Source organism: Pan paniscus, chromosome 4 (assembly GCF_029289425.2).
Source record: "Pan paniscus chromosome 4, NHGRI_mPanPan1-v2.0_pri, whole genome shotgun sequence".
NCBI classification, from domain to species: Eukaryota; Metazoa; Chordata; class Mammalia; order Primates; family Hominidae; genus Pan; species Pan paniscus.
The window spans coordinates 72,715,464-72,739,652 of NC_073253.2; the positions used below are offsets into that span (position 1 = coordinate 72,715,464).

At 35.5% G+C, this 24,189-nt stretch overlaps 1 protein-coding gene and 1 non-coding gene across 3 annotated transcripts in view; one reads left to right on the top strand and one right to left on the bottom strand.

Annotated features, from left to right (window-relative positions):
- WDR70 (WD repeat domain 70) overlaps window positions 1-24,189 on the bottom strand; it is a 365,730-nt gene that overhangs the window by 124,823 nt on the left and 216,718 nt on the right. For both annotated transcript variants that reach the window (XM_034960155.3, XM_034960154.2), the window contains exon 10: window positions 22,397-22,571. In XM_034960155.3, coding sequence (XP_034816046.1) covers window positions 22,397-22,571 — 175 coding nt within the window. The remainder of the gene's footprint in view (window positions 1-22,396; window positions 22,572-24,189) is intronic.
- On the top strand, window positions 7,519-7,622 carry LOC112439881 (U6 spliceosomal RNA). Its single transcript, XR_003028113.1, has one exon. It is a non-coding gene; the product is annotated as a U6 spliceosomal RNA (small nuclear RNA).

Below are 24,189 nucleotides of genomic sequence, written 5' to 3' on the forward strand. Positions count from 1 at the left end.
TTAAGAGGCAAGTTTATAGTAATACATGCCTATGCCAAAAAATAAAAAGATTTCAAATAAAAAACCTAACAATGCACCTCAAAGAACTAGAAAATGAAGAAAAAAAAAACAAACCCCAAATTAGTAAAAGAAATAAAAACAATCAGAGCATAAATAAACAAAATTGAGACTGAGGCCTGGCATGGTAGCTCATGCCTGTAATCCCAGCATTTTGGGAGGCCAAGGTTGGAGGATCATTTGAGCCCACACGTTTGAGAACTATGGAAACGTTCTCAAGTTTCCTGGGAAACACGGTGAAACTTCATCTCTACAGAAAAATACAGAAATTAGCCAGGCATGGTGGCACATACCTGTAGTCCCAGCTACTCAGGTGGCAGAGGCAGGATGATCACCTCAGCTCAGGAAGCTGAGGCTGCAATAAGCCAAGATCAAGCCACTGCACTCCAGCCTGGGCAACAGAGTGAGACCCTAAAGAAAAAGACTAAAAAATACACAAAAGATCAAACAGAAAGTTAGTTCTTTGAGAAGATAAACAAAATCAACAAACCGTTAGTGAAACTCAGAAAAAAAGAAAAAAAGAGACTCAAATTTGAAAAAATCATAAACGGAAGAGGATATGTCACAATGGACACCATAGAAATACAAAGGATCATTAGAGAGTACTATGAACAACAATATGCCAATAAATTTGAAAATTTAAAGGAAATGAATAAATTCCTGGACACACACAACCTATAAAGATTGAACCCAGAAGGAAAAGAAAACACAAATAGACCAATTACAAGTCATGAGAGAGAATCAGTAGTAAAAGGTCTTTCAACAACAAAAAAGTCCAAAACCAGATGGCTTTACTGCTGAATTCTACCAAACCTTTAAAGAAGAATTAATACCAATTCTTTCCAAACTATCCCAGAAAATAAAAGAGGAGGGAATTCTTCCTAATTCATTCTACAAGGCCAGCAGAACCCTGATACCAAAACTAGATAAGGATACAACAACGACAACAAGCGGAAAACTACAGCCAGTATCCCTGATGAACACTTTTGCAAAAATCTTCACCAAAATACTAACAAGCTGAGTTCTAACAACACATCAGTAAGAGGATACATCATAATCAAGTGGGATTTATCTCAGGAATGCAAGGATGTCTCAACATATACAAATCAATAAACATCACACACATCAACAGAAAGAAGGATGAAAACCACAAGATGATCTCAATAGATGTAGAAATAGCTTTTGATAAAATTCAACATCCTTTCATGATAAAAACTCTTAATAAATTAAGTATAGAAGGAATATACCTAAACATAATAATGGCCAAATATGGCAAACCCACAAATGACATCTTATGAACAAGAAAAAGCTTTCAGCTAAGAACTAGAACAAGACAAAGACTCCCAATCTCAGTATTCTTATTCAACATACTAATGGAAGTCCTAACCAGAGCAATTAGGCAACAGATATATAAAAGGCATCCAAATCGGAAAGGGAGAAGTCAAAATGTCCCTGTTTGCAGATGACATGATCTTATATATGGAAAAACATACCGACTTTACTACAAAAAACAAAAAACAAAAAAAAAAAAAAACTCTCTTAGAACCGATAACAGAATTCAGTAAATTTGTAGGGTACAAAATTAATATACAAAAATCAGTAGCCTTTTTATACATGAGTAATGAACTACTCATCCAATAGGGGATTAATATCCAGAATATACAAAGAACTCAACAGAAAAACAAACAAAAACAAATCCAATTAAAATATGGGCAGGCTGGGAGAGGTGGCTCAAGCCTGTAATTCTAGCACTTTGGGAGGCTGAGGTGGGCAGATCACTTGAGGTCAGGAGTTCAAGACCAGCCTGGCCAACACGGTGAAACCACATGTCTACTAAAAATACAAAAAAAATTAGCTAGGCATGGTGGCGGGCACCTGTAATCCCAACTACTCAGGAGGCTGAGGCAGGAGAATTGCTTGAACCCGGGAGGTGGAGGTTGTAGTGAGCTGAGATCGCACCACTGCACTCCAGCCTAAGTGACAGAGTGACACTCTGCCTCAAAAAACAATAAAAATAAAAACAACAACAAAAAATATGGGCAAATGATCTGAACAGATAGAAGACAACATACATATGGTCAACATGTATAAGAAAAAATACTCATGAACACCACTAACCATCAGGGAAGTGCAAATCAAAACTATAACTAGATAACATCTCATTCCAGTTAGAATAACTATTATCAAAAAGAAAAAAATAATAACAAATGCTGACAAGGATGTGGAGAAAAGGGAACTCATACACTATTGGTGGGAATGTAAATTTGTATAGCCATTATGGAGAACAGTTCCTCAAAAAACTACAAATGGAACTACCACATGATCCAGCAAGGCTACTACTAAGTATACATTTTTTAGGGCTCGGAAAACAATATCCCAAAATGAAAGCCTCAGAAGCAGCCTCTGAAGCAAACATTTTTCTCTTTCTCCTGCCCTCCTGTCTCTCTGTCCCATTCTCCCTAGAGGCTAGCCATAGAAACTAGAAGCCCTAGTCCCCAAGGTGGGTCGTAGAAACCAGAACCCCTGTTCCTCAAAGCTAGTCATAAATCCTATAAATATTATTCTAATTTTCCCTCTGGCTTTCAGTGTAAAAACTGACCACAAAGGAATTATCTGACCTACATTGTTTGTCTGTAGGTTATAACAGTCCCACTCTAGAGAGGGTCTTGTCCCATACCCGGAAGGAAGGAATGCATACTCAGAGAACCCAAAAAGAATCTAAACAGATGACCCTCCTGAGTTTCCCCAGTCTATTAGTATTAGATCACCCCTTTTTGTCCAATCATATTTCTACATGACTGTCCATACTTTGTTGAACCTCAGCATAAAAATGGACAATTTCCCCTGTATCTTTTGATCTTCATTCCGAAGGCTCCCATATATACATGATAAGTAAATCTGTATACCTTTTCTCTAATTAATTTGCCTTTTATGAGTTGATTTTTCAGCAAAACATCAGGGGACCAAGGGAAAGCTCTCCCTTATCCCCTACGGTATCCAAAGGAAAGAAAATCAGTGTGTCAAAAAGATACCTGTATTTCCATGTGTACTGCTGCCCTATTCACAACAGCCAAGATATGGAATCAACCTAGGTATCCAATAATAAATAGATAAATTAAATGTGATATATATATGCACTACGGAATACTACTCGGTCATAAAAGAGAATGAAATCCTGCCATTCACAGTAACATGGATTGAAGTGGAAGGTAAGTGAAATAAGCAGCGAACAGAAAGTTAAACACCACATGTTCTCACTCATGTGAGAGAAAAATAGTTGATCTCATAGAAGTAAAAAGTAAAACAGAGAATACTAGAGGCTGAGAAGGGTAGAGGGAAGGGAGGGTTAGAAAGAGATTTGTTAACAGATAAACAAAATTATAGCTAGACAGGAGAAATAAGTTCCGGTGTTCTGTACCACAGCAGAATGACTATAGTTAACAATAAATATTATATACTTTCAAATAGCTGGAATGACGATATTGAAAATTCCCAACACAAAGAAATAATAAATGTTTGAGATGATGAATGTTACTTACCCTGATTTGATCACTATACATTATATGTATCAAATAAAATGTAACAGTGAAGTGAAGGAAAGGATCAATTCATCACTATGTATGCCATGGATATGTATAATTATTACTTGTCAATTAAAAAATTTTTAAATGGCTACAAATATGAGTAACTGAATAAATAAATGTATACTTTATTGACCTTCAACAAAGTACCAGGGACTGTGCTGTGTACTTACACAGGTTATCTTATTTGAACTTTATAACTAGGTAGAGATGAAGTTTATTGTTCAGATGAGGAAACTGAAGTTTGTGATGCAAAGTACTATTTTTATCATACCAGAACCACCCCTGGAGAACTTAAAGAAGATCATAAGAAGATAAGCCATATTGTGCTAATCTGGAATACTCATAATAGCTGGTATTAACTTGAGCTCTATGAAATAGTATAAAAGTTCCAAATAATTTAAACCAGATAACTTTTAGAATAAAATCTACTTGTCTATTTACTATTATCAGCTTTATATTCTAAGTGTTAATTGTGCATAAATTGATTTTCACAACAAAGATTTATATTATTTGGAAGTAGTATCTGTATCTTTTCTTTAAAACTCTGAAAGCATCTAGTTTACTACTTGGTGAATAATGGATTTTATATGTTTGAGGATAATAATGAAAACTGCAATCACCAATATTTAGAACACACTCCCTGAATTCCAGGAATTCAGTTATAAAGGACTCTGGGAATAATATACAACCCCTTTAATAGTAAAGTGAAGGAAAGGATGAATTCAGCTGTATCAAGACAAATTTTAGATGGTAAAGGAAATAACATTAAATAGCAGTGAATCACATAGTGAGAAAGGTATATTTTTGAAATTTCCTTCAATTCTTTCAGTTATACCAAGCAGAAAGTCTTGATTTAGCATTGATTGGTCTTTAATACCGCCATAACTTTTGCCTATATCCCTTTTTAACATGGAAGAATCTAAGACACAGAGACTTGGTAGATAACAGTATCTAGCTAGTATCTGGCTAATGATTGTTTTATTTTATTTTCAGAATTTGCTATATTCTATTTAGAATCACATTGGTTTTTTACATTTTTGACAGTGTTAGAATGTTTCTTTTTTTATTATTATACATTAAGTTTTAGGGTACATGTGCACAACGTGCAGGTTAGCTACATACGTATACATGTGCCATGTTGGTGTGCTGCACCCAGTAACTCGTCATTTAACATTAGGTATATCTCCTAATGCTATCCCTCCCCCCTCCCCCCACCCCACAACAGTCCCCAGTGTGTGATGTTCCCCTTCCTGTGTCCATGTGTTCTCATTGTTCAATTCCCACCTATGAGTGAGAACATGCGGTGTTTGGTTTTTTGTCCTTGCAATAGTTTGCTGAGAATGATGATTTCCAGCTTCATCCATGTCCCTACAAAGGACATGAACTCACCCTTTTTTAAGGCTGCATAGTATTCCATGGTGTATATGTGCCACATTTTCTTAATCCAGTCTATCATCGTTGGACATTTGGCTTGGTTCCAAGTCTTTGCTATTGTGAATAGTGCTGCAATAAACATACGTGTGCATGTGTCTTTATAGCAGCATGATTTATAATCCTTTGGGTATATACCCAGTAATGGGATGGCTGGGTCAAATGGTATTTCTAGTTCTAGATCCCTGAGGAATCGCCACACTGACTTCCACAATGGTTGAACTAGTTTACAGTCCCACCAACAGTGTAAAAGTGTTCCTATTTCTCCACATCCTCTCCAGCACCTGTTGTTTCCTGACTTTTTAATGATGGCCATTCTAACTGGTGAGAGATGGTATCTCATTGTGGTTTTGATTTGCATTTCTCTGATGGCCAGTGATGATGAGCCACTGTTTTGGCTACAGTAACCAAAACAGCATGGTACTGGTACCAAAACAGAGATATAGACCAATGGAACAGAACAGAGCCCGCAGAAATAATGCCGCATATCTACAACCATCTGATCTTTGACAAACCTGGCAAAAACAAGAAATGGGGAAACTATTCCCTATTTAATAAATGGTGCTGGGAAAACTGGCTAGCCATATGTAGAAAGCTGAAACTGGATCCCTTCCTTACACCTTATACAAAAATTAATTCAAGATAGATTAAAGACTTAAGTGTTAGACCTAAAACCATAAAAACCCTAGAAGAAAACCTAGGCAATACCATTCAGGACATAGGCATGGGCAAGGACTTCATGTCTAAAACACCAAAAGCAATGGCAACAAAAGCCAAAATTGACAAACGGGATCTAAATTAAACTAAAGAGCTTCTGCACAGCAAAAGAAACACCATCAGAGTGAACAGGCAACCTACAGAATGGGAGAAAATTTTTGCAATCTACTCATCTAACAAAGAGCTAATATTCCAGAATCTACAATGAACTCAAACAAATTTACAAGAAAAAAACAAACAACCCCAACAAAAAGTGGGCGAAGGATATGAACAGACATTTCCTTCTGTTCATATTTATGCAGCCAAATGACACATGAGAATGTGTCTTTTATAAATGGGAGAATGAGGTATGATTACTTAATAGGTATGGAGTGTCTTTATCGGGTGATGAAACACTTTTGAAACTAGAGAATTGGTGGTTGCAACACTGTGAATACACTAAATATCAACGATTGTATGCTTTAAATGATTAATGTTACGTTGTCTGAAGTTAATCTCAAATTTTTTAATTATTTGGAATATTTAAATAAAATCATTTCTAACAATTTAAAAAACAATATGGTGACGTATACATATGACAAGAATTATAAAAGTAGTATGCAAATAAGTGAATTTTGGGAAACAGACTTACCTCGAGAAATTGGACTGGATTGGTATAGATGAGATTTCTAGAGGCAGACTGTAAGAAGCTGATGGGTAGAGCCTTGCAAACTAATTTTGGTAGCTTTTCAAGATACCAACAATCTGGTAAATTTTAGCTTCAGGTGATTTCTAATGGCATACCAGATGTCTTCAAGGGCTTAGGCAAAAATCCTGAGGCAAACAAAATATCTTGTACATCCATCTGCTTCCTGTTCTAAATCTCTGCAGCCCCTCTTCCTCTCCATCACCATTCAAGTGTACACTGTGTTCATGATGACCTCTGCTCATTCAACACCCCAAACCATTTTTTCTGTTTTCATTTCTTTAGTCCAACTTCTGTTTTCAAAGTGTAGGCTTTAGCTATGTTTGAAAAGGGTTAATATTAGCCTTGCCTATCTCACAAGGCCTCTGAAAAGATCAAATTATATTTGAGGCATGCTTTAGAAGTGTTTTTTCAAACTCTGGATTCTAACTCATTAGTGGGTCATAAAAACAATTTAATAGGTTATGATCAGTACTTTAAACACGGAACAAATCGGGATACAAAAAAAAATGGAGTGCACACTGCAATAGGAATTGCTATGGTTAACTCCTTTTTCAGTTTCATATATGCCTGTGTGTCCATGCAAAGATATGTGTATAGTCAGTCACAATATAAAATGTAATTTTCTGTGATTAAAAAATACAGCTTTACAAGACAAGTATAATAGGTCTTTTCTGCTATATTTTCAAATAGAGAGCATAGAAAAACTGTTTTTCAGAATAAAACAGGGTTACTACCTGAAAAATGGAGTGATTTGCTCTTTAGCGCCCTGCCCCATGAGCATCAATGCAGCATCAGTGTTTACCACCCAGGTCAAAACCTTGATGGCAAAAAACAACAAAGCGGCAAAAAACAAAACAAACAAAAAACAGATTACTCAATGAAAACACCACTCAATGAGAATAGTTCTTTCTGTAATTAACTATAAAAAATTGGGGAAGTATCTTTAAAATTATATCTGAATTAAGATTTGATCCTTGCATTACTTTGTTGGCTAAAGCTAAGAACCATAAAAAATGATAAAGAACAAAACTGGTAAATATTGTGTTCACGGCAGCATATATACTAAAATTGGAATGACACAGAGAAGATTACCATGGCTCCTGTGCAAGAATGACATGCAAATTTGTGAAGCATTCCACATTTTTAAGACAGTTTTGTATCATTTTGCTATTACCGGTTTGAATCTGTGCCAAAAAAAAAACAAAAAAACAAACAAAAAAAACCTGGTAAATATTTAAAAATATTATAAAAGGATGAGGTTTAACAGAATCTTGCAAAGCTCTTTATTTTGGATCTAACATATTATAATAAACATTTCTGAAAAGTTTTAAGAAATTTGATAAATTACTATGGCTTGGGTAATTAGTAGAAGAAAAAACAAAACAAAACAAAAAAAAAACCAAACAGGAAGGACTCACTGCAGCACCAAGAGCTTTGGAGTGCAAATCATCACTGGTTGCATCACTTCTCCAGTTGCAATGAATCAAAGAGTAGGTTAAAAGAGAATGCACACAGACCAGAGAACTGTTTCACATTTTTGGCTCAGACTTTACTTTGTGTATATAAAAAGCCCTACTAGAGGCTCTATTAAGTGAACATTTAACATTTACTATTTTGTTTATAATAGTTAAAACAGTAATGTTTGGCCTTGTCCACTTACAAAATAAATCATAGCTGTCCTGATGCTGAGAAACATGGCTCAGGAAATATCTCTACTAGAGAGAGGCATCCCTTATAAAGGCTTTTTAGAGACTATAGTCATCCTGCAGAGAGTCTGAACATTTTAGATGACATAGCCCTATCTAGATAACCACAGAGGACTAATTGTGCTTTGTAATATGTCAAAAGTTTTTTTTTTTTTAAGAATTAGGGAGCATTTACTCCATATTGCCAATTGATACCAGATAATAATAAAATTAACTGATCAAAATTGGCTAGAATAACACAAATTCAAAACATGCTTCCCCTATTTCATGCAACCCAAATTCTTCACTTTCAAAGAGCCCATTAACCATTAAAAAATAAGGCACCATGACACGGAATGAGCAAATACGTTTTATAAAATCATTTTCCAAATTAAATTATCTATTTTTTTTATCATTGCCTGACTCTTTTTTTAAAAGGCATAATTTAAAATACTGTAAAAAATAAGCCTTACATTATCCATTTGTTAGCTCTGGCTTCAAAAAATCTTCAGAGTCCAAACATTACCTTCACCACTAAAACCCTTGTCCAGGAATTTACCTTTATGTCTAAAATAGCCCCTAACCAGTCACCCTGCTTCCACCTTTCTCTTCTTGTAGTTATTCTCCATGCAGAACAGCCAGAATGATTCTTTTAAAAATGTAACTTGAATAATGCCAATCCTCTCCTCTCCTAAAATCCATGTAATGGTTTCTCATTACCCTCAGAAGAGTATCCAAACTCTGCATAGCCAAAACAGCCCTATTTGATCGGATATATCCACCCACCTCAACCTTTTCCCACTTCCTCCTTCACTTTTCCCTATGTGAAGGCTAAAGCTGGTGGATCACTTGAGGTCAGGAGTTTGAGACCAGCCTGGCCAACATGATGAAACCCCATCTCTACTAAAAATATGAAAATTAGCCAGGCGTGGTGATGGGCACCTGGTAATCCCAGCTCCTTGGGAGGCTGAGGCAGGAGAATCACTTGAACCCCAGAGGCGGAGGTTGCAGTGAACCGAAACTGAGCCACTGCACTCCAGCCTGGGCAACAGAGCAGGTCTCTGTCTCAAAACAAACAAACAAATAAAATCTTACTGTTTTTAATAAATACGTCATTTTGACCTTTATATTTTGACTAAATTCAAGTCACTAAATAGTGACAAAGTGAAATTACATCCTTCTATTGAATCTGCTTATTCAATATAATGAAAATATAAGATTATATTAACTGCTTGCTTATATTTATACATTTGACTCTGTAACAGCATCTCTTATGGATATATTTTAAACTGAAGTTTTTGGTTCATGATTGGTTTCCATTTTTTCTGTCCTAAATATCAATACACATCCATAAATATTTATATGTTTTCTATTTCTGCCATGTTTAGCAGAAAATTTTAATTCTTCCAACTTTATCTGTGAGTTCCAATGTTTTCAGAATACCTTTAAAAATCTTTATAAGTAAATACTTATGTGAACTCAATTTTTCTTCTGGCTTCCTCAAGCAACTTTGATCAATATGCAATCATATTAATCTACAAAGTTTTGTACCCAGTGTTTTCACCAGCTACATTTTTCCCTTCTATATGTTAATATCTATGCATCTAAGCAGTGTATATGTTTTACCTTTTAAGTATACTGCACAAGGTCTATATTTTAAAATTAGACTATGAAAGCTAGGATTTCTGGGGATACAATTTAAGTATCTACAGTGCAGGTAAATAAAGCCCTTGAGATTTAATTCAACAAATACTTATCAAGTCCCTGCTATGCATGGTTTACATACCAACAGATCCAAAGGTAAGGAAGAAAAAATTCTCACCCCCAAAGAGCTCGTAACAGTGACATATAAACTTTTCTGTCCTTAGCCAACTTAGGCAAGGCATAGATTACCTACTTCACCCACTCCCATATTCCAGTGGCAAGAGAACTCAGGGCTAAAAGTTCCACTGCACATGAAATATTGAAAAACATTATAATCCATTTTAATAAGAACATAGATCACCCACTTTTTAAACATCTTTATCAAATTATAATTTAAGACCATAAAATTCACCCATTTTAAGTGTGCAATTCAATGATTTTTAGTTAATTTACAGAGTTGTACAACCATCACCACAATCTTGTTTTAGAATATTCCCAACAGGGTCATTTATTTTTGAACCATATAGCAGTGAAATTTTGGAGTGCATATTCTAGAGTCAGAGTTCCTGGCTCCAAAACTTACTAGATGCATGGCCTTGGGCGAGTTGTTAAACCCTTCACTGCTGTACTTCAGTTTTCTCATCTAAAACATGTAGTTAATGGTAGTACTTAATTCACAGTATTGTTCTGAGGATTAAATGAATTAAAATATATAAAAAGCACTTGAAATGGTCCCTGGAACGAAGTAAGTGTTCATTAAATATCACTTGTTAATACTATATGCTTTAAAATCTAGTTATTGGAAAAGAATCGGCTAAAAATACTACTGATGCAAATAGGCATCACTATATACTGAAGGCTAAAGCAAACAAACAACTTATAAAACACAATTATTTGATAGTAAGTTTAAGGAACAATGATTTAAAATTTAAAAACAACAATAAAGCAATTGAAAACCAAACCCATTTAAGATAAAACCTATAATGCTCTGATAGCATTCATTCATTTATTCAACAAATATTTATTAATATGTCATGCTCATCTTGGGCACAGAGAAACAGCAAATAAGACAAAAAGTCCCTGACCATATTAATCTTAAAGGGAAACAAAATAAACACCAGGCAAACTAAAAATAAAACAAAATATTTTCAGGGTTTACATCCCTAGATACATAATCTTCTAGTCCATAACAGAGCATCATGGAGGGAATGGCATGTGATTGGGCCTTCTTCAACGGATGTTGGATAGTGGATGGTGGCTATTTCTACCAGCAGTGGGGGGCTTGTGGGAGAGGCATATAGGGTGGAGTGTTTAGTATAGGAAAAGGCACCAAGGCAGTAAATCAGAGGATAATCATAAGGGAACAAAGTATAATCTAGTCTGACTAAAAAGTTTTTTGATTTAGGCTGGGTGCAGTGGCTGCCATCTGTAATCCCAGCGCTTTGGGAAGCCGAGGCGGGTGGATCACTTGAGGTCAGGAGTTCGAGACCAGCCTGGCCAACATGGCGAAAACCCATCTCTACAAAAATTAGCCGGGCATGGTGGCGCGCAACTGTAGTCCCAGCTACTCGGAAGGCTGAGGTGGGAGAATCACTTGAATCTGGGAGGCAGAGGCTGCAGTAAGCCAAGATTGCATCACTGCACTCCAGCCTGGGTGAGTGAGACCCTGTGTCAAAAAAAAAAAGTGTTTTGATTATGGAGAAAGTTATGGAAGATACTCAAAGGTTGGGAAAAAGTATAAACCGAAAGACTGGAAGTGTCAGTCTGAGAAAATCTGAACTTTATTCAGCACATGACAAGTACTGAAGTAGTAAGTATTGCGTTTAACGTGATTTAAACTGGGGCTAGGTTTATCAGAACGTGGAGAGAGAAGAGTGAGGATAGCCAGCATCACAAGTTAAAGGTGATGAGGGTATGAAGTAGAATGAAAGCGAGAGACGAAATTGAGGGAGTGAATGTGAGAAACACTAAAGCACAGAACTGATAAGACTGACACTGGTTATAGGAGGCAAAGAATATTCTAAAGTTCTAAATGGAAAAATAATAAAAATAGCAAAGTCAAAAGGAAGAATGAGTTCTACAAGAGACAGGTTGTGTTTTGGGTATATTGAGCATAAGTTCTGGCATATAATCCTGGTGGGTTGTTTCACATGTAGCTGAATGTATGTCTGGAATAAATAATGCTTAGGACAGAGTTAAGAAGATTTGGTGAGCAGTCACTAAAAGTAATGATTACCGAACTTAAAATATTTCATCACCTCAACAGAAGACTGAGAAAGATGATGTCCCTTTGCACTAATACAGAATCCCTGGTCTTACATTTGAGCAACTGTCTTACCAACATCCCAAATTACATGGTCCTATTATTCTTGTGTCACATGTTTCCTATTGTATTCCCTGTGAGTAAAATCTTCTCTATATTCCTGGTGTCCTGAAATTTCATGACGCATGGCTTGGTGTGCGTCTTTTTCATTCTTTCCAGATGAGTCCTTCCTCTCTGGAAAATCACTTTTTTTCAGTTCTGAGACCTCTTTATTTTTAGTAACTCTTTCTTACCTAATTCCAACCTCCCTCTCCTGTATTTTCATTAGAACTTTCTAGTCAAATACTAGACCCTGAATTGACACTGTAAGTCTCCTATCTTTTTTCTATCACTGTATTTTATTCTACTTCCTAGGCTTCCTCAACTATATTTACATATACTTTCCAGGAGATTTTAATACTCCTAGGGGTTCCTTCCCTTATCCCTCAATCACATATTTATTTTGCAAGAGATCTTTCTTAATCTCTTAACATTCAAATTTTTTGGTAGTAATCTGCTTTAGTTTCTTGGTTGTACTAGTCTCTATTTTCTCTCTAAGAGTATCAATTATACTCTTAGAGAGAATAATTTTTTCCTTGAAAATTTCTTCAGTTTTCTACATTATCTCTCTCTCCTCTGACTTGCTTATTCTGTTTAGTATAAGTTTCTGTATTTCATGTTAGAGGATTTCCCCAAATGTCTAGTGACCCATGTCTACCATTAATATCGAAGAGAAAAGCCCTAAAATCCAAATTAGAAACTATATGACAGGGGTCAAAATCTTTTTCTATAAGGGGCCATAGAGTAAGTATCTTAGGCTTTGAGGACCATATACTCTGTTGCAACTACTCAATTCTGCTAATATGATACAAAAGCAGTCACAGATAATATACAAATGAATGAGCAAGGCTGTTATAATAAAATTTATGGACACTGAAATTTGAATTTCATATAATTTTCATGTGTCATAAAATATTTTTATTTTGATTTTCTGAATCCATTATGATAGGCTGAGTAATACTCCCAAAGATTTCCACATTTGAGTCCCTGGAACCTGTTAATATATTACCTTATGAGGCAAAGGGAAATTAAGGTTTCAGATTGATTTAATGTTGCTAATCAGCTGACCTTAAAATAGGGAGATTATCCTAGATTATCTGAGTAGGCTAGATGTAATCACAGGGGTCTTTAAAAAGTGGCAGAGGGAAGCAGAACAGAAGGTTGCAGTGTTATGATATAAGAAGGACTCAACAACGTTGCTGGCCTTGATGATGAAGGAAGTGTGCCAGGAGCCAAGATAAAAGGGCAGCCTCTAGAAACTGGAAAAGGCAAGGAAAGAGATTCTCCCTGGAGCCTCCAGAAAGGAACACCCTGCTAACACCTTGATTTTAGCCCAAAGAGACTTTAGCCTATAGAATTGTAAGATAATACATTTCTGTTATTTTAAGCCACTAAATTTGTGGTAGTTTGTTGCAGCAGCCATAGAAAAATAATACAACCATCCAAAAATGTAAAAACCATTCTTAGCTTGCCATACAAAAACAGGTAGTGGGCTAGATTTGGTACATGGCCATAGTTTTCCTGACTCTCAGTATAGACTCTTGAGCCAGACTGCCTGGGATTGAACCTCAGTTATGCTACATACTAACTGTAGTTTTTAGTAGGCAAGTCAATTTCTTTGTTTCTGGATTTTTTTTAAATCAGTAAAACAATAATGACAGCATTTATATCACAGAGTTGCTGTGTGGATTAAATAAAATATTACAAGTGCTTAAAATATTGCCTGGCTCACAGTAAGTACTTAGTAAGTGCAATAATAATAATAACAAAAACAACAATAATAACAACAACAGAGGAGGAGGAGAGGACAAACAACTCTACATGAAGATTTTCTTTGCCTGGAATATAGGGTCTCTTTATTAGGCCCCCTTTAAAAGTAATTCTTTTGTCTTCTGTGATGGTAAAGGGAGAGCAGTGATTTGGCTGCATAGAGCAGAGGAGGGAATTATAAGACAAATCAGTTTGCCTTTTACAGGCTTCTCCTACCATGGCTAAGGTTTCAGCTTTCTCTAGGTGGCTAAGTCAGTTACCATGTATGCATCTGCCTTCCAGCTTCCAAATGAATCTTGATACCTCTTTTCTGCTATCATCTCCTCTCTAATTCTCTTCATCCATTTGGGTTTATGCTTTAAAAAGAGCCCTTCCTGTCACTTTAGTGAGGTTTCAGGAGGAAGCATGGTTGAACAAATGTGTTTAACCTGCCATGTTTTAACTGGAAGTCTTAAATTATTATATTATTCAGAGTCTTAAAAAACAAGGATAATAATCATCCGTATTTTTAAAAAACCTTTTACCCTAACTTTTTCAAAAGCCAGTATTTTTTCATTTAGTGAATGTTGCTTCTAACAGCATGTGTGACAAAAGCATTTGCAGGAGCATTTTATAAGAGCATTATTTACAAGAGCATTATTATTAAAACTTATATAACTCTATGAAAATAATTGACAAATTAGAATTTAAGTTTAGTGCCTGCAAGTAATTTGCAGTTATGATGGTTTTGTGTTTTGAATCAATGATATACTTTTTTGGAAATGTAACCATTGAAAATAGGCATGTTAAAGCACTATAGAATAGTTCATATGTCACGTGTTCTGTTGAATATTTGTAAAAAGATCATTATAATTGATGTATCTACTCAGGCATAACTAAAACATGGGTCCATAGCATTGTTACTTATTGATGGTGGTTACATTTGCATACAATGAATGACTGGCTGGAGCAAGGCACCTATACTCTTTATCCTCCTAAACCAAACCTTTAGTCGCCTAGAAATCTGTCAGACTTGGATGCGTAAGATGTTCACAGCCAGAGTTAAATAGTATCTTGAGGTCTAACTTTACCATTCTACAAAAACTGTAAGTACCCTAGGAGTTAAAAAGAAAAAAGACGAAGACCAGCAGTTATTAAGAACCTGTTATGTGCACGTCCTATCTGAATGCTTTATATATATTACCTAATATAATCCTCATAACAACATGACATGGGGGGATCATGCCCTCATTTTGTAAATAAAGAAAATGAGAAGAACAGAGCTTAGGAAAGTCAGGACTCACAGACATGAAATCTGAAGTAAAATATAATGTAATTGTATATCTCAGATGTCATCTATAAAACATGCTGTAGGACTATGCAGTAGACATTTAGCTGTCAATATATACATATATATTCTTCTACATTCCCAGAATTAGGTCTATTGAAGAGACAAAACTTTGAATTTCTAGCATTGCTCTTTATATTTCACACAGATGATCTTTTTTCTCAAAGATACCAGAAACATTCTCTAAATCATTTGGTATTAAAAAATTGTTTAAAAATAAAATAGAGTTCTTTTTGTCTACAACTACTCCCTCTCCTTATAGTGAATACCGTGCTACTTTAACTTGAACACCTATTATTAGGTAAAAGTTGTGAATTATTGTTAAATGATTAGTCTTTGCAGAAAGAAAGGAGAAGACACCTAGATGAGGTCATTAGTCTGGGCTGCAAGCACAGTCTTAACCATTGGAGGTCATGTTTAACTTATACAAGTCTTTGATGATATCACTATCAGGAAAATAAAGGATACTTATCGACTATAGAGTAATCAGAATTTAAAAAGCTCTCCATACATTATTCCAAAGATTAATAGCTAAAATGGTATGTCAAAGAAGTTTTTAAAAAAAAAAAAACAAAAGGCTGAAATCAAAATAATCTCAAAGGAAAATTTTGAAATGAAACATGAGTTCTTCACGCATCTTCACAGTTGCAGACGGCAGTAAATAATGAATAACTATGTAATAAAATGTTTTCAAAATCAAAGTCATATGACTTTAAAATTATATAACAGATGACAAATTTATCACAAACAAGACTGGAAACAAGGATAAAACATTATATGCTAAAAATATATCAATGCATTATTTTTTTAAAAATCTCCAAAATCTTGAATACCAACAGCTTAACACTCAATTTAGGGAGTTTAGATTGCTCTAATAGATATAAATGAAAAATATAAAGAAAATATTAAGAGCATGCTATCATAAAATTCTTCCTTCTTGCTAACAATCTAGCTTAGTACACATACATAGGGAACCTCCATAAAAGTAAATACTGCCTTCATTTTTAGTGGCTATGACAGCTTTATAAGAATATCCCAAAAGCAACAAAAAGATGCAATTACCAGCCATTAAAAAAAAATCACTACAGAAAGTAGTTAACAAATAGTATGAGAATTTGTCTTAAATTAGTGTACTTGAGGTGTGAGAGAAAAATGTTCAAAGCTGCATTACGAAAATTTAACAAAAAACCCCACTAAAAGCAAATTTTTAAATTGTGAAAATTATTGTTAATGTAAGGCACAGCAGATGGTGTCCAACAGTGAGAAGTGACTTCTAAGAGACTTTAAGTAACTTGAGGGCACCCAGGGACTCAAGTGCCACCTCTCCCACAAAACATTATTTTTATTCTGCTTTACTTTTCCTTCATTATATCAAATTAGCTTGCTGGTGATTCTAAAAGAGAAGATTCAAGACTGTTTTGGGAAGTAAGAATCTCAAAAGATCCTTTAGTATCATTTTTATATGCAGAATAGCTCACTATTTCTGCTTTGTTTAGTAAACTATGAACATTATTACTCTGTAATCCCTATTAATCCTGTTGCTCATCCAAACTGTGCACCTTTCAGAGGCCCTATGACTCCCCACCTGACCTCTGCCTTCCCTAACTCTTCCATATGATGGGCATTATACAAAGTAGCACCTGGTCATAAATTACCTTACAGATCATTCTCTGAATTTTTTACAAACTACTTATAGGTTTAAATTTCTTTTGTCTTATTCTCAGTGAGGTGAGAGCTCCTCAAAAATATCAGTTGAAATGTTCCAGATGTGAACAGATACAGATATACAGATATGGAGAAAATCATAAAAGGATACCTATCAGGTAATTTACAAGCATCAAGGGATAGAGATGGGACAATGACAGAGGAGAGGAGTGGCATAGAATAAAATAATAATAAACCAAAAAACCAACTTTTTTTTTTGAGAAGCACATATTTCATGTAGGTAAAATTACTGGATCCCATTTAAATAAAGACATTTTGAAAAAAAGCAAAGAAATCAAGCTATATCTACTATTTTATGCTTTCAAATTAAAAAAACAAGCTTCAAATTCTCTCTACATAAAAACAAATTTTTTTTTTTTTTTTTTTGAGACGGAGTCTTGCTCTGTCGCCCAGGCTGGAGTGCAGTGGCACAATCTCGGCTCACTGCAACCTCCGCCTCCCAGATTCAAGCGATTCTCCTGCATCAGCCTCCCAAGTAGATGGGACTACAGGTGCCTGCCACCATGCCCAGCTAATTTTGTATTTTTAGTAGAGACAGGAGTCTTGAACTCCTGACCTTGTAATCTGCCCACCTTGGTTTCCCAAAGTGCTGGGATTGCAGGCATGGGCCACCATGCCCAATCTATATATCTGTGAATACATGTATTAATAAGAAGAAGGATGCAGAAAGACATAAAGTAATCTTTTAACATGGGTTATCTGACAGCAACTGGAGACATTTAAAGATTTGCTGTGTGCTGGATATTTCTTTTTTCTTCATATTTGTTGTCTTACTTGCCAGAAGCTGATTTCCTGATATGATTACTGCCTCAGATTCCTCCGTTCCACTTTCTGGCATGGCTGAAAATGGGGGCACTGAACAGCCAACCGAGCTGGGGAAATCTTGCGGCTTTCTTGGTAAGGCATTGTGCTGTGTGGTGATTTTCCCAAAAGGAACAGCCCAAGAATCTGGGCAAGGGCTTGCAGGCCAAAAGGGCAATAGAAGGCAGTCAGATAGAGCAGGGGTCAAGTTGCTAGTGGTGCCTACTGCAAAATCAAACAACCCCAAATATTATTCCCTCCCATCACCTGTGTCTAGGGAGAACAAAACTCCATGAATCAGATGAATCCCAATTTTCCTGACAAAAACTTAGCCTACAAACAGTAATTGCAAGATAAGAAAACATAGTATGTTCTTTTAGTCAAGAGTCTAGTATATTGTAGATTCCTGATAGATATTAAAGAACAGCAACAGTGCTTTGTGCAAAGTCAAAGAATAAATCTGATAGGTGTTTTGATATGAAGAGAAGTTATTAGGTATTCATAAGACTATACATGCTGAATTATTTGAAAGCCCAGAATTATAAAGAGACATGAATATAGTTTTTAAAAATTTGCCTGTTATTAGCAAATCCAAAATCAGTCACATATACAGATTAATATATTTATATTTTATTAAGAATATACCAAAAACTACTCCAATACCTCTCTCCTCTCCCCCTACCCCAAAACTCGTACACATACCCAACTCTATCTCATTGTGTATTCACATAACTAGGATAATGTTTTTATGCTACTATTCTTTAAATGTATTCTTAGAACTAAACTGACCATCTCATTTTATGTTACTATTTTAGAATACATACACATCCATTTATTCATTCAACAAATAGTTACTGAAGGTCTGCTATACACTAGGCACTGTCTTTGCTCTGGGAATACAGCAGGGAGTAGAACAGACAGCAATCCTTTCCCTCATGCAGCCAATATCCTACTAGAAGGAAACAGCCAATAAAGAGGGCCAGGTGCAGTGGCTCATGCCTGTCATACCAGCACTTGGGGAGGCCGAGGTGGGGAGACTGCTTAAGTCCAGGAGTTCAAGACCAGCCTGGGTTACATAGTGAGCCCTCCATCTCTATAAAAAATAAGAAAATTAGCTGGGCATGGTGGCGCATGCCCATGGTCTCAGCTACTCGAGAGACTGAAGCAGAAGGATCAACTGAGCCTAGGAGGTCAAGGCCACACAGTGAGTTGTAATCATGCCACTGCACTCTAGCCTGAGTGACAGAGTGAGAACTTGTCTCAAAAGTTAAACAAACAAACAAAAAAATAGTGAAACATACAGTACAGCAGGTCAGACAGCAATCAGCACTATGGAAGAAAATAAGAGGGGTAGAGAGTACCACTGGCAGGGAGAAGGCTGCAATTTAAATATGGTGTGGTCAGGGAAGGTCTTGCTGAGAAGAAGAAATTTCAGTCCTCTGAACTGAAAGAGATGAGAGAAAAAGCCATATGAATAGCTATAAGAGTGCTGCAGAATGGCCAGGCGTGGTGGCTCACGCCTGTAATCCTAGCACTTTGGGAGGCCAAGGCGGGCGGATCACGAGGTCAGGAGTTTGAGACCAACGTGGCCAATATGGTGAAACTCCCTCTCTACTAAAAATACAAAAATTAGCCAGGTGTGGTAGCACATGCCTGTAGTCCCAGCTACTCTGGAGGCTGAGGCAGAAGAACCACTTGAATCCGGGAGGTGGAGGTAGCAATGAGCCAAGATTGTGCCACTGCACTCCAGCCTGGGCGACAGAGCAAGACTCCGTCTCAAAAAAAAAAAAAAAAAAAAAAAAAAAAAAAAAGAGTGTTGCAGACTGTCAGGCTCAACATGTGCAAAATCAGGGTGCATGCTTTTACTGCTCCAACGTCATCTCCCACTATTCTGTCCCCCTCTCTCACATCATGCCAACAAGGCAATAGATGCCTTGCTGTTGCTCAAATTATGCTGGTGAATGGGAAGTAGAGAATCAAGGAGGCAGTGCAGATCCACAGAAGCTTCTCTGAAGAGGCCTTCTTCTCAAATGAAAGGCTGACCATCATCATATGAATAAAAGGACCCTTGGGCAAACAACCACTCCTCTTGAGGAGCAATGTCCAGTGAACTTTCTGCAATGATGAAAATGGTCTATATTGTCCATTAAGTAGCCACTGGTCACATGATGCCACTGGGTACCTAAAAAGTGGCCAGTGTGATTGAGAAACTGAAATTCTAATTGTATTTTATTTTAATTAAAATTAAAATAGTCAAATGTGGCTAGTGGCTAGCATATTGACCAATATAACTCTAGAGTAAATGTAGGTCTTGAGAACACAGAAATATATCATTAATAGAGATACCTTACTTCTAAAAAAATATGTTTTGTTTAATTTACTGATCTAATGAAAATTCTAGGATTAAATGTGGCAATTATGAATGTTTTACTTAATCATCACAAAATACAAATTAACCATTATCCATCATATAATTATTTAACTACTGTTTGGAAAAACTATTGTTACTGGGCATTCTCATTTCAGCTTTAGTGTTTCCCTGTGGATGGTTATTTTTCTTGCTGAAAAAAAAGTTAAGAAATTTTTTAAAAATCCAGGCCAGGCACAGTGGCTCACATCTGTAATCCCAGCATTTTGGGAGGCCAAGGTGGGTGGATCCCTGAGGCCAGGAGTTTGAGACCAGCCTGGACAACATGGTGGAACCCTGTCTCTACCAAAAATACAAAAACTAGCTGGGTGTGGTGGTACACGCCTATATGTAATCCCAACCACTCAGGAGGCTGAGGCATAAGAATTGCCTGAACCCGAGAGGCAGAGGTTGCAGTGAGCTGAGATCATTCCACTGCACTCCAGCCTAGGTGACAGAGAAAGACTCTGTCAAAAAAGAAAGGGGACGGGAGGGGACGGGAGGGGAGGAGAGGGGAGGAGAGGGGAGGGGAGGGGAGGGGAGGGGAGGGGGGAGCAAGGAATTTTTTAAAAATCTGTTTTCAAATCAAGCTGTGTTTCCTGCTGGCAAGTTTTTCTTTTCAACTTGATTTGTTTCCAGTTGACACACATTTGTATCCAAATGTAAAAATATGAATAAAATATAACAAATGAGATATGGTATAATAAACTTACATTCATTTATTAAATACATTCTAACAAAACAATCAAAGACTGTAATTAGCTGAACGGCTTTAAGAGATACTTGTTAGAAAGTGGCATTCCAATGGCTTTCTTTCTACAAAACTGAAAATAGGAGATACTCCTTATTTCAAGATACACAAGACAAATCTTTAAAAACTATATTCAACTTTATAAAAATGTATGGGTTCTAAGAGAAAGTCACATACATATACACTATACAAAAAACACTACTATTAAAGCTACACAAGAAAACTGCATGTTTTATCATTTCTGTATTTAAGTCAACAGCACCCAGAGATGATGAAAACCAGTTACTAAAAAATTTACTGCTTGGTTAAAACTCAGTTTACAATTCAAAGAAGTTTTTAAGATCTCTATGCTGTTATGAAGCTTTATGAGGTTTACAGTAGAGATGAAAACAGAAATAAAAAGATCTGACAAACAGAAAATGCCAAAGATATTTTCAGCATTATCAGTATAGATTCTTTTCCCGTCTATCAACACTTTTTAACCTTCTTCCAACACATCTGCCTGAAAAAACAATTGTGTTTCCTGGGATCCCCTTCAAAATGTAAATATTTGATAGACAAAGGTGGAATATATGCATATATATTTAACTAGAATGAAAACTCCATGAGGACAGGAATTTTTGATAAGTATTATCAGTGCCTAGAATAGTGCCTAGTTTATAGTATGTAGTAAACATTTACTGAATTAATAATGTGGCCAGAAACTTTTATAAAATAAGGATATCCAAAATGTGTTTGTGTAGAATTTTATTTTAACACTGGTGTCTAGACTCATTCCATTTAACAAACATCTTTGTTTTACCATCCATACATAAAACAAGAAGCTTTTTACAGCTTATTGGTAATTGACAGAATTAGCCAAGGGCTTTTGTATTCATTATTTATATGGATTCTATCATTCCTTCCAATTCCAAACTTTATTTATTCTACTAATAGCCTGAAACTGTAAAGAAAAAACCTGAAACCTATCTAAATGAAATGTCATAGAATATTAAAATATTACTTAAATTACTAGAAAAATAACTACAAAACAACTGATGGCTCATCTTGGACTTTTCGTGTTTTTCTTAAATCTTTTAAAGGGTATTTTCTAGTTCTCTCCTTAGTGTTGTTTTATATTACTATTAAACACTTCACTTTCAAAATCAAATAAACTGAGATGCCATATAATAAGCTGCACCATGGTTTTTAAATTTTATACCAAAAGAGTAAATTTATTTTAAAAACAAAATATAATATGTACTGAAAAATACAGAGTTGAAATGTCTGCTGAAATGCTGTATACTACAAAAGTCTCAACGTTTGATCACCTAACACTGAAGTTTAAATTAGGTCTAAATTCAGGAAATTCACCTTCATAATATTTTAACACGTTTGTCTTTGTAAGGTGGCCATCTTCTACGGAAAGATTTAAGGTGGCCATGTTCTAAGAAAAGATTTAACTTACAGTCAAATTTCGGTCCCAGATCTGTATGCTTCCATTCTGGCAGGCAGCTGCTATGAGGTTTCCATCTCTACTATATGTGCACGTAGTGGGAATGACTTTTTTGCCTTGCATCGTCCGTGGTTTAAACACACTTTTTTGCTTCTTTGGATTTTCAACTTCCCACGTCCTCACAGTCCTAAAAATGATCAGGAGATTTTTCATTTATTTAAAAAAAAAAAAAGGAGGGGGGAGGTTAAAATAGGGAAGAGTCATAAAGACTGCTTCGCCATTTTGGCACATAAATCTAATAATTATTTTAAAATAAAATAAGACATGCACTGTAAAAGATTCTCTATTTATAAATGAGGTTACTCATGGAAATAAAGTAAACCATCTGAATCATGTTGTCATCAAATTGAAGAGGAAGAGGCAAATTCTACTTCCAATCGATCAGAGTTATTAATTCTGTCCCTCTCTAAGTGGCCTCCAAATTACTCTGACTTTACCCTTGATCAGCCAAACTGCTTAATGTCTGCCCCCTATATAGGCAGGTATTTGTAAATCACTTACATGTGTTAATGCACTGTTTTTAACATACACCAGAAAACACACTGAAAAATAAGTCATTAAAAGAATAACATCCCACTCTAGAGCCCAAGCAAAGATCTCATTCCCCTAGGGGAGAAGTAGAAATACACCTGTCTGTTTCTGAGCTTTTGCCAAGCAACAAGCAACAACAGCTTAGTCCTGGAGCAGAGGTGTAACACCCTTGTACTCACAGTCCTAAGCGAAGGAGCACTGTCAGTAAGGGAGGGTAGAACAAACACCACAAGACCCAGAGGGAGGATTTCAAAAGCTTAAAATACAGAAAAACAAAGATGAGGTAAGCAGCTTCTTGCCAGAAACTATGGAAGCCTAACCACTATGGAACAACATCCTTAAAGTTCTAAAAGAAAAAACTAATTGTCAATCTAATATTCTATAGCCAGTCAAAATATATTTTAAAAATAAGGTGAACTCAAGACTTTTTCAAATGGACAAAAGCTGAGGTAATTCACTACCATCAGACATCTACTAAAATAAGCGTTAAAAGACATAGGTAGAATAAATATGACAAAAGTGGAAATCTGAATCTACACAAAGAAACGAAAAATACTACAAATGTAAAAATGAAAGTAAATGTAAAATGCATTTTAAAAAATGTTTAGATCTCTTTAAAAAATAAATTGATGTAAAGCAAAAATGGTAAAAAACAATGCACTAATGTACTTTGAGTTTTATATAACCATGTCCAAGTAAAATGTATGACAATAATTGTAAAGATTAGGAGGAAGAAGGAAAATATGTTGTTTTATACTATATTTGAAATAGCACAGTATTATTTGATGAGAGAATTTGATACGTTAAAGATGTATATTACAAACTCTAAAGCAATTGCTATCATATTTTTATAATCAATACATAATAATGAAGATACAATGAAAAATTCTATCAAAAACAAGATAAGAAATCAAAGCAATGTGATAAGCATAAAACAAAAAGCAATATGGCAGATGTAAATTCAACCTCATCGATAATAAAATTAATTAGAAATGGTCTAAAAATTCTAATTGAAAGACAAAGATTAGAAGCTTTTTAGTTTCAATGCAATCGCTTTTGCCCATTTTTGCTTTTATTGCCTGTGCCTTTGGATCACATATAAAAAATCTAAGCCCAGAAGAATGTCAGGAAGGTTTTTTCCTGTTTTCTTCTAGTCGTTTCACAGTTTCAGGTCTTACATTTAAGTCTTTAATCCATCTTGAGTTGATTTTTGT